The sequence below is a fragment of the Phoenix dactylifera genome, unplaced genomic scaffold, assembly GCF_009389715.1.
Source record: "Phoenix dactylifera cultivar Barhee BC4 unplaced genomic scaffold, palm_55x_up_171113_PBpolish2nd_filt_p 000144F, whole genome shotgun sequence".
In the NCBI taxonomy this organism is placed as follows: domain Eukaryota; kingdom Viridiplantae; phylum Streptophyta; class Magnoliopsida; order Arecales; family Arecaceae; genus Phoenix; species Phoenix dactylifera.
The window spans coordinates 1,192,524-1,204,502 of NW_024067699.1; the positions used below are offsets into that span (position 1 = coordinate 1,192,524).

At 43.7% G+C, this 11,979-nt stretch overlaps 1 protein-coding gene across 1 annotated transcript; it reads right to left on the minus strand.

The window, feature by feature from the left end:
* Positions 1-587: 587 nt before the first annotated feature.
* LOC103707689 (dof zinc finger protein 1-like) lies at positions 588-2,230 on the minus strand. Its single transcript, XM_008792278.4, has 2 exons — positions 1,798-2,230; positions 588-1,695 (listed from the first exon to the last, which is right to left on the minus strand). The coding sequence occupies exons 1-2, from the start codon at positions 1,846-1,848 to the stop codon at positions 874-876; spliced, it is 873 nt and encodes a 290-aa protein (XP_008790500.1). The 5' UTR covers positions 1,849-2,230; the 3' UTR covers positions 588-873.
* Positions 2,231-11,979: the final 9,749 nt, after the last annotated feature.

Here is an 11,979-nt window from a genome sequence, read left to right on the forward strand (position 1 = left end):
TAAAAAATAATAAATTTCGAAATATACCAGATAGCTCCTTCTTCTTCACTTAGAGTATTTTTGAAATGATTGGCTATATATGAGGCCATCCAATCTGCTGCTCCATTAATCTCTTTATATACATGCCGGTAAAATTATTTCATCAAGAACCATAATTTAGATATTTCTAAACAGCAGGTCATATTCGTCCTCTCTACCCTCGTGCCGACAGGTTATTATAAGAGTATATGGCAGCTTAATGTTTTGCCTGATGCATGTCCTTGCAATAGTAGGTAACCAGAAGCTGCTGCTGCTGCTACTCTCGCTTCAGCTAATTGTGATCCAAAAGATTTGTGAGTAGGTTCACTACCATTTATTGTCATGCAGCGATATGCATGATTCAGAGCATGTACTCTCACAGGAAACGATTGGAACAACTCGGACTCGACTGTAGGAAAAAAAAAAAAGAAGGGTGGGGGACGGGGGGAGATCATGCCCTGCTCTTCGATATGCATGATTCAGAACATGTACTCTCACAGGAAACGATTGGAACAACTCGGACTCGACTGTAGGAAAAAAAGAAGGGGGGGGGGGGGATCATGCCCTGCTTTTCCTCTTCCAACTGTATCACACTAACTGATTATTATTGCTTATCCACAGAAGCGATGGCCTACACTGCAATGGAAGTAGATAAAAGGAGGACAGACACTTAACCCTACAAGCTGAAACCGCACTCGAAAGGATGGTATCACATCCTGACAAGATACTTGACATAGCACTGCACATCACTATAGCATTCTAGCGCACACCGTCCTAAATTGTAAACACCAAAGGAGCAACAAGGATTTTTAGTAAAAAAAATGGAGCAACAAGGACAAACATTCCTATCTTCCTTCATGGCTGCTCGGTTTTGTCGCGGCTGGGAAGTTTGAGCTCTGTAGTAACAAAGCCGGCCATGTCATCCTCCCAACCACTCCAATACGCTGAAGAAGGATCTGGAATTACGGGCTGCGGAGGAGGAGCGACCTGCCATGAGCTCCCCATGGTGACGTTGATGCTGGGGCTCTGACCCTCAGCAACGGGGACATATGGGTAGGAGGAGGAGGAGGAGAAAGGATTGATGATGTTGCTGTATGAGTCGATGGTGAGGGGCATTGTGGTGGAGAATTGAGAAGGTGGTGGCAGCGGGGGATCAGTTGCCAGCAGCGAGGTGATGAAGCTGCCGGCAACGCCGTATTCGGCCTGCATCGGCAGCGCCGGCGGGCGAAGCAGCACCTGGCGGAGAACTTCAGGAAAGATGATGCTGCTATGATCCCGGGAGAACGGTAGGGACTGCTTCTGCTGCCGCTGAGGCTGAGGAGGCATCACCGGACTGCTATTTATGACGCTGGCATTTGTATCGCTATCAGCAGCAGAAGCGTTGCCAGCGGTGGAGGTGGTTGGAGTGCTCTTCTGGCGCTTGTTCTTGCGGCCGCCGCCGACGGGGACGTTGCGGAGGGTGCCGCCCTCGGTCCAGTGCCGGCGGCAGGTCTTGCAGAAGTGCCGTGGCTGCGACTTGCTGTAGTTGTTGTAGTAGCAGAACTTGGTGTTGTTGGACTGGCACCTCGGGCACACCAGCGGCGGCCAGTGCTGCCTCTGCTGCTGCTGCTGCGGCTGCAGGTTCCTCGCCTGGCTCACCGGCTTCGGCATCTCCAGCCCTCCACTCCTCAATATATCCTTCAAAAATCTCATCGATCAGATGAAGAAAGAGAGTTTGGCTATCAAAACAGATCACACACACATATATATATAGGTGGGGATCGATGAGATGCGATATACCTGCGACCAGTCGAGGCCGGTGGCGGAAGCCTGATTGGAGCTGAGGCCCATGGTGAAGAAGTACTTAACGATTGGGGAAGAGGAGACAGCACAGGCAGCAGAAGATGAGGCCGGTGACTCGGTTGAGCCAGAGAACCCAGCTCTCCGGGAGGAGGACACGGCAGGAGGAGGCTTCGACTGCTTGCGAGCGGCAGCGGATGACAACTAGTCGTTCCAAAAGGAGGGACCGAGATGGCATGTCGGGCTGGTAGCGAAGCTTCTTAGCTCGACCACTTCTCACTACTACTACTCGAATCAACACAGGAACAACTCTATCTATCTATGTAAGAGATTTGAAGAGGAGGAGGAGAAGGAGGTGATGGAGAGATTGGGTATAGCGAGAGAAATGAAGATTGGAAAATGGTTAATACAGGGTCTTCGGTGTGTGGGACTCCCCATGGGTTCTTATATGGGTGGGGAGGAAGGGGGCCAAAGGGCGAGAGCGAGGGCTGGTGTTACTTAGGCCGTAAGGCGGAAGTGGACGAAACGGAACGGGACGGAACGGAGGGGAGGAGGTGGGGATTGCGAAACACGTGCAGGTTTGCTTGGGACGGGACGGGGGGGGACACGTGAGCCGGTCTGCGTTTATTTGAGGGTTGGTAGGATTGGAACCTAAGCTTTCAGCTCTTCTCGTGGGCGGTTTCGCTGAAAAACCCTGGCGGTGTCTTAGAGTGCAGACGAAAAACCCAGCCACCAGTTTGTGCAACAACCGTTTTGTAGCCCTGGGTTCCATTTTTGAAAAGCAGTAACATGGCTGTCACACTTAACTAGGTCGGCGATTGGGTTCGGTTCGGATCGGATCTAAATGTCTCGATGAATAGTTCGATGATTTGAACCAATGTGCTTGCTGAACAAGTTATTCGATTCAATTTTACATCAAGAAAGATGTAACTCGATTCGATTGGTGTTCGTTAGATTGATAGATTTGGTTAAGGGGGTTATGTCTGAGATGGTATGATTAACTAGTTAATTAACTCGACAGATTGAGCCGTTGTAACGTTTCTGAGATTGAATACCTTTTCATGTTTCTGAATTTCAAGTCATTGTAATGTTTTCCAATGTCAGATGCATAAGGTTAGCGTATGATCAAGTACGATTTGAAGGTAAGTATAAGGTCCACAAGCACGTACCCACATCAATATATTGCTTCAATGTAGGACGAAAAGGGTTACGAAGTAAGTCGTTGTGGGCCACTCTAAACTTGCTCAAGCAATGAATCTAATTACTCTATTTCACCAAGCTTACCTGGTCGGTATGATATTTTTTTTAACCTGAGTTGCTACTAAACATCCAAGATCTATCAATGAGAAGTGGCTTAAAATTCAAGTACGTAAATAAAATTCTCAGGGATCACAAATGTTCAGCTCAACATTCATATAATTGCCCATGACATGATCTGAATTGCTCTACTCTAACTGCCAGGACCAACAACAGAACTTAAATCAAGAAAAGTCATCTCCATTTCGGCTCAAAATTAACCGAAGCAGGACTTCCAACTTGGCCAACTAAAGAAGGGATTAAAATAAAAAAAAAAGAAGGCTCTGGCTGATCGATCACTCCTTGGTCTTCTGTTTTCAACTGCATGAACGAAGAAGACGCGGAAACCTCTTGGTCTCGAACGTTGGCAACCCAGAAAGGGACGAGATTCGAGTGCGTTGCACGAGGACGGCTTGGGGCCTCCGTTTCTTTCCGCTGCCGGCCGGGCGTATCAGCCAAAAATGGCTGGCTCCCGCTAGTGGACGACAGAGAGAGCGACTGACAGCGAGATGAGTCGGTGGCGATAGTGGGTTCTGTGGGCCATCTTCTCTCTCCCTCTCACTCTCCTCTCCCTCCCTCCCTCCCTCTCTTTCTCTCTCACTGTCTCTCTCTCTCTCTCTCACGAAAGACACAGCGAAAGACACAGCGCCAGTGTTGTCCTCGCCCCAGTAGATGCGTTCACTTTTGAGAACGGAAACGGAAGGCGTTCGTGGCTTCTCCCTTCGTTGTCCGTTTGGGCGAGGGTGGCGAGTGGCACGGTGACCTCACGCTGGACCTCGCTAGAGGACGTCATAGCTTTGGAGTGGGGCCCTTGCAACGTTTGCCCATGTGTCAAAAGCTTATTGGGCCTCTTTTGTATACAGGGTGGATATACCGCGGGAAATAGTTTACGTGCATGATTAGGTCATAGTATATACTACAACCACAATATCGAACAAATAGTTATTGGAAAAAAAAAAAAAAGGCTCGAAAGATACTTTATGCGCCTTGCGTATCACATTCATCTCGAGCTTCTCATGTTGGATGAGTGCAAGCATATCTCATATATAAACATGATTTTAGAGGGAATTAAGGCTGCTATCCACATTTGTTGTCTTGAATATATTCAAGGATCATGTGGTCAATTGCCTTGTGATTCGGTGTCGTCGTTCGATGTTGCTAGCACAATATATTGTAGCTTGCTCTCGCCAACATTCTCGAATTTTGAATCATGTTTGTGCATCGACCAGCAAGTGTTCATCAATGTTTTCGTGGTGTTAGTATTTCAAAATTCTCAAGTAACCACCACAGAGTAACGCTAGTTTAGATTAGAAATCTTGCTTGAGTTATCTAGTTGATGTGTAGCTCTTGTAACTTTTCTATGCGAGATTTATATTGTTAAATCGCCTCACCTCCATGTGCAAGGTTTCGTTTTCCTCTAGCCAAAGACTCTCTTTTCTTGAACATGCAACTCAGCATCAAGACCAACTCCCAAATCTTTGTAATGTTTGGTTCCACCTGGAGACCCTTCCTGCTTTTTCCTCTATCAGTAGCCAAGCTAGCCCCCGGAACAGTCCGAAATCAATCAGTAGGTGACCCTAAAAGTCCTTTTCCTAAACTCCGCAAAAATACCTGTTGAAAAAACCACCTGGAACACAATCTTTGGCTTGATGCTCTTGAACTACTCCTACATCTATATATAAATGTTGGTTCATCAAGAATATGCAAGAAAGGCATTTCAAATTGTTGATTCATCGCCAAAGATGGCTCTGAACCAATAGTTCATTATCTAATGGATCTTTCCGTTCTAATACTCTATCCGAGAGTTACCAATATTTATCAAATTTGTTCTCATCTAACAAAACGCTATTGGATCAAATGGCAAATACATTGTTGAAAAAGATATGGCTTTTTCCAGATGAAATGAAACATTTGATTCATGTAATAGGAGAAATATTTTTCATTCCTTAGACATAAAAATATGTGGCCATGAAAAATGAATTAAGTGGAACAAACAGAATTGACTGGGTGGTAGAGTCGTGCAGCAGGCCCCGTTGCTTGTGGAGAAAAAGTGACAAAGAATTTGATTGTGATGCCCGTAAAGCTCCCCTTTCTCTCCCTTTCCCATATTTCTATACCTGGCAACTGTCTCCACATAGAAATTCTCTTCTTTTCTCCCTTATTGGTTAGACAATCATCCAAATGGTCTCGCTTGAATAATTGAGGGTGTTATCTCCATACAAAAAGACGCCCTAGATCTTGGGATACTTCTTCTCTAGCAGATTATTTATTTTTTCGTTCTTCTGTCTCAGAAGGTGTTTAGAAAAAAATAAAGGATTAATTCGTTCTTGATAGTCATTTCTTTAATCAGTGAATAGGAGAATACTCGAGATCAGAATTGTAGGGAGGTGCTTCTTGATTATTACTACCAACTTAAGGCCCTTATTATGATTTGTTTTATGCCAAAATATCTCTTTTTTTCATCGGGGGATAGTTTTCCGCAGCGACAATGAATTGGCAATCCACCTTTCACAACACGAAGGACATTTGCCTTTAAAGTGAATTCCTTGAGCAGCCATTCGAGCTTATCCGATGAAAAGAAAGAGACTTCCTCAAGACATTTAAGTGCTAATATTATTGTTTCCCGATATCGTGTGTAGGAAAAAGGAAAAACTTCAAACATGGCTAAATCAAATTCATCTAGATAAAATTATAAGAGAAAACACGTAATTAAGTTGGCGGGAGTAATCTCATGAGACAATGACATATCCTTTTCCTTATTGTCACGACCCTCGCCCCGCTTCTGGCGGGCCGCCGCGACGGTCCTAGGGTGCGGGTAGGCATAAGGCCACCAGCCACCACGTAGAACCCTACTACCTATCAATCATCAATAAATTCTAAAAAAATTTTGGCATGATGCATGCACAAAATGATCACCTTTCCTATGGTGACCTGTCAGGATTATTTCAATAAATACAACAACACTCCCTGTCAGAGCAGCAATCACATAATCTGTCACATAATGAACCTAGACAATATATATCAACACATCATCACAGGCATATAACTCATCTGTATAAAAATCTGGTTTCCATTCCATCCATGGTTAAACCCATATCCACAACAGGATCTATGACTGTAACTATACACTATATACAACAGAAGGTTTATAATACACCAAAAGGGTATAAACCTCTATCTACATTATACTATACTATAGAGCGGCACAGCTAGCAGGCAATTTCTAACCCTGCTCCTCTCTATACAATACCTGCCCTGCAATCAAAAACACCAAACTGAAAAGTGAGTATATGAATACTCAGTGAGTGGAGTAGAGAGTACTATGCACATGAGACAGAATATAATCATGGCTCGAGATGAAATCTCAAGATCAATAACAAGATGAACATAAACTCAACATAGAGAATATGGAGTAAATCATCAATATCATCACAATCAATATCAACTCATCTGAAGCATATATGGAATAATCAAGTAAACATATATGCTACTCATGAATATGCTCAACAAATCATAATGCTGGAATATACAAATCAGGTGTCAATATGCTGAATCATCGATAAATAGCTATCGGGAGGTGGATCTTACGCCCCAGGCGAACCACAACAACTTCCTACTGCCATATGCATACATAGAATATGACACCACACCAATATGTAAATCAGGATGTTAATATGCGAAATCATCACTAGACAGCTGTCGGAAGGTGGGTTTTACGCCCCAGGCGAACCAGCAACAACTTCCTACTGTCACATGCATATGCAGGATAAGATACCATATCGATAATGTAAATGCTAGACAGCTGTCGGGAGGTGGGTTTTACGCCCCAGGCGAACCAGCAACAACTCCCTACTGTCACATGCATATGCAGGATAGGACACCATACCGATAATGTAAATGCTAGACAGCTATCGGGAGGTGGGTTTTACGCCCCAGGCGAACCAGCAACAACTCCCCACTATCACATGCATATGCAGGATAAGACACCACACTGATCATGTAAATGCTGGCCAGTATCCAGAACAGAAATCCATCTCACATCTATATACTAAACGGCACCTCGCGGGAATTCTACATCCGCGGAAAGCCATACTGCACCTCGCGGGGTCTTACTATACCCGGCGGCAAGCAGAATATAAGTCGTAAGACCGGCCGATCCTACGCCTAGGGTCGTGTCCCCCCTACGAAGAGACTGGGCTCCACCCACCCAGAAGGCTACTATGTGCACAAAGGCCGATGTTCAACCCCCATCGACTATAGGTGTCCTGCAGATACTGCCAAGCCATGCATAAATGCCATAATGCATCCTCCCAATACTCTACTAAAAAGGAGTATGATCAAGACTACCACTCACTCGACTCCGACCCAATCATAAACTAACATCAGGGTTGGGATTGAGGGGTCAAGGGTGTGCAATGCAACTCAATATACCATGAGAAGAGCTCTACAAGTCTTTGAAATAGAGGAAATGAAATCAATTTACAAAAGAAGTCATTTCACAATTCGGATCCAATTTAACTACTCATAAAGGAGTATAATCAAGGCTACCACTCACAAGTCTTTGAAATAGAGGAAATGAAATCAATTTATAAAAGAAGTCATTTCACAATTCAGATCCAATTTGATTACTCATCTACCCCTCGTAATTTCTCTCAATGTTTCCTCAAATGCATGTACAGAATAATCAAGCATGGAGAACAAAACATAGAGGGATCTACCACAATAATTAATCAATAAGCTCAGGTGGAATCAAGTCACACTTGGCAACATTCATGAAAATGAATAAGAAATGTGCTCATGGTGCAAAGTACAAACTCCCACTCACCTGTCAATCCGGAACAGCCCTGATACGCTTCTAGAACTTTATGGTAGGCAGTAGGGGATTTCCTCTTCTTGTTCCCTAGCTTCTTGCCCAACTGATACATGCATTTACAATACATTTAGTATTGTATCAAGGGCCATAATCTATGTGCCAATCATAAATATATGAACTTTAATTGATTCAACTCTCCCGTTCCCTAAATCTTTTCTTTTCTTTCTTTTTTTCTTTGTCTATTAATTAACTCACCATTTATGTATATTAGGGACTCCCTTGCATGAGTACAAGGTCCCCTTAGCTTAATCTAGGCTTAATACCCTATTATGGCATGAAATCTCCTATTTTCCCACCCGGATGAACAGTAACCCGGACCGACAGCCGGTTACTTCATCCCGGGTTTGATCCACTTTCCAATATCCAAATTTGATGAAATTTTTACCTAACATTCTACTCTCATAGAAAATTCCAAAAAGGTAACATGCATCACTATCGAAGGCCGTTTGACCTCCAAAATAATTTGCCGAAGTTGGGACTTCGACACAGTTTTTTCCTAATGCCGGAAAAATTTGTCAAAATTCGATTCTTCTTCTTTTAACCACCTCTACAACCCTTATCCAACCCCTCTAGACTACATACACCCTTTGTATAGCCTAATGTCATCAAAAGACTAGATAGAGATGGATATTTACTTTTTTCTTTTTGGAAATCGAGGTCCTTGCGTAGAGGAGAAGGAGATCTACTCTTTTCCCTTCAGCTGGCAGCGCAACCGGGATTTCCTTCCCTTCCTTTTTCTTCTTCTTCTTCCTCTTCTTTTCTTCCTTTCTTTTTCTCTTCTTCTTTTTCCTCTCTCTGTCCATCTGAGACTTCCCCCTCTGTGACTCTCTCTCGGTTTCCATCCAAAAGCCACAGCAAACCCCCCTAATTAAGTCACATTAAAACACTATTCACGCTTTGTTTAATATTATTAAATTCTCATTTTGCCCCTAACACTTCAACATATCTACTGTTATACCATTAACTTTTGATTCCTTTCCAATTTTACCCTTACCACTTCAACGCATCTACAACTATGCCATTATCTTTTGATTCCTTCCAATTTTGCCCCTTATTTCAATTTTAAAGGACTATTCTATCCTTTTTTATATAAAAAAAATATTTTGGGGTTATTACATCCTCCCCCCCTTATATAAAATTCGTCCTCGAATTTAAAAGAGTAAATTACCTGATTACTCAAAGGGGTGAGTGTATCTGCTCTTCATATTCTGCTCGGTGTGGTATTGGAAATCAAATAAATTGGGAGTGTTTTACCTTCTATCTCTACCACATAGGTAGGATATACATACTTCGCTTCTATACTATCCCCTACAGGTGTACTAATAGCTAAGGGAATATACATTAATATCTTATCCTTAGCTAACTTTTTAGCAAAATAAGGGGATACAAATGAATGGGTAGCTCCAGAATCAAATAACACTCTAGCTTTAATCTTATCAATGAGGAGCATACCTGTTACAGCTGCATTCGATGCCTGTGCCTCCTGTGGATTTACCGTAAACACCCTTCCTTGCCCTCTGCCTACTGGAGCTGACAGTTGAGATGGTCCAGCACTCTGTTGTGATATTTGTGCTTGACCTCTGCTTCTGCCTACAGGCTCCCTAGTACTAGGCCTATCCATCTGCACAGAAGGGTAGGATGCCAAAGGCACAAACTGCTGGGTGGCACCCTGCGGGCATTCTCTGGCAAAATGATCCGGCTGTCCACATCTGTAGCACACTCCCTGGCCCATTCTACATCTGCTAGGGTGCTGCTTCCCACATATGCCACACAATGGCCATGATTGGAACCCGGATTTAGTTCTGGCTATAGTGACTGGAGGACAAGGTACTGATGATAGAAAAGTATCTTGTGATTGACCTCTTCCCCTCCATTTCCTCTTACGTGGGGCAGGTGGAGCTGAGCGTACAGACTGCTCCGTCGGGCCCTCCGAGAGATCTACTCCCTTAGATCTACCTCCACTGTTTTGCTCCTTCCCCACAATCATTTTTCTCTGTTCTCTTTCAACTCTTTCCTCTTTGTTTCTGGTCTCCCACTGTTTTGCTTTATCTATCAGCCTAGACAAGGTGGGGACCTCTACTGCCAGTACTGCATTATAAAGTGGGAAAATCAAACCTCGTCTGAACCTTTCTATCCGGGCAGCTTCAGTGGGGATGATGTAAGGAGCATACTTTCCCAATCTAGTGAACTCACGAGCGTACTCAGATACGCTCATTTCGGGCATCTGCTTCAGCCTCTCAAACTGAAGAGCCCGATTCTGCCTCTCAGCCGGAGACAAAAACTCATCCATCACTGCTTGCCTGAACTCTTCCCAGGTTGAAGGATTTCCACTGTACAATCTGTCCTCCATATGCCTATGGTACCAGTCCCAGGCATCTTCCTTCATTGTAAGCCCTACAAGTTCTATAGCTCTTGCATCAGAACAGGGCAGTCTTCATATCATCTTTTCAGTCTTCTCCAGGAATCTCTGAGGATCTTCACCTTCTTCCCCCTTAAACTCCGGGGTTCTGAGCCTCAGAAATTTCTGTACAGTAATCCCCTCATCATCTAGAGCCCGCCTGGCCAAACTTATTGGCACAGGTATAGGAGGTGGGATGGATACTACTGACTGTGGGAATAGGGAGATGTCATCCATCTACACGACACGATAGCTTAAGCAAAGAGTAGAGAGAGCTAGGGGCCGGAGATTTCCCCCGAGCAATCTGCTCTCTCAGAGCCTGATTCTCCGTCAGTAACTGTTCCATCAATGCATCTCTACTTCCTACCTCTCCTTGATCATCAACCCTCCACTATCAGCAGGAGGAGATTTTTCTCTTTGGGGCTCGACATGTGCAGATCCCGCATCCAATGATATATCTGGCTCCATCCTCCTTCCAAGACGAGCAGGTCCTCTCCTTGGAGGTATTCTTTATATGTCTTTAAAAGGGTCAAAAAGAGAGGGCAGTCGTTACACACTCAGTCATAATATATTTTACTGAATTGTAAATGACTCATAAATTAACATACAAAAAAACCCTATGCTCCATAGTATAATCCTATACTTAATCTTGACTCACCCTATTGCTCTGACAGGACTCTTCTGAACCTTTGCTCTGATACCAAGCTTTGTCACGACCCCCGCCCCGCTTTCGGCGGGCCGCCGCGACGGTCCTAGGATGCGGGTAGGCATAAGGCCACCAGCCACCACGTAGAACCCTACTACCTATCAATCATCAATAAATTCTGAAAATTTTTTGGCATGATGCATGCACAAAATAACCACCTTTCCTATGGTGACCTGTCAGGATTATCTCAATACATACAACAACACTCCCTATCAGAGCAGCAATCACATAATCTGTCACATAATGAACCTGGACAATATATATCAATACATCATCACAGGCATATAACTCATCTGTATAAAAATCTGGTTCCCATTCCATCCATGGTTAAACCCATATCCATAACAGGATCTATGACTGTAACTATACACTATATACAACAGAAGGTTTATAATACACCAAAAGGGTATAAACCTCTATCTACATTATACTATACTATGGAGCGGCACAGCTAGCAGGCAATCTCTAACCCTGCTCCTCTCCATACAATACCTGCCCTGCAATCAAAAACACCAAATTGGAAAGTGAGTATATGAATACTCAGTGAGTGGAGTAGAGAGTACTATGCACATGAGACAGAATATAATCATGGCTCGAGATGAAATCTCAAGATCAATAACAAGATGAACATGAACTCAACATAGAAAATATGGAGTAAATCATCAATATCACCACAATCAATATCAACTCATCTGAAGCATATATGGAATAATCAAGTAAACATATATGCTACTCATGAATATGCTCAACAAATCAGAATGCTGGAACATACAAATCAGGTGTCAATATGCTGAATCATCGATAAATAGCTATCGGGAGGTGGATCTTACGCCCCAGGCGAACCACAACAACTTCCTACTGGCCATATGCATACATAGAATATGACACCACACCAATATGTAAATCAGA

Bases quoted from the DNA above. Each gene is read 5' to 3' on its own strand.
- LOC103707689 (XM_008792278.4), bottom strand. From the start codon at position 1,848: ATGGGCCTCAGCTCCAATCAGGCTTCCGCCACCGGCCTCGACTGGTCG. The intron at 1,696-1,797 runs GTATATCGCATC...AGATTTTTGAAG, and splicing joins CCGGCCTCGACTGGTCGCAG to GATATATTGAGGAGTGGAGG.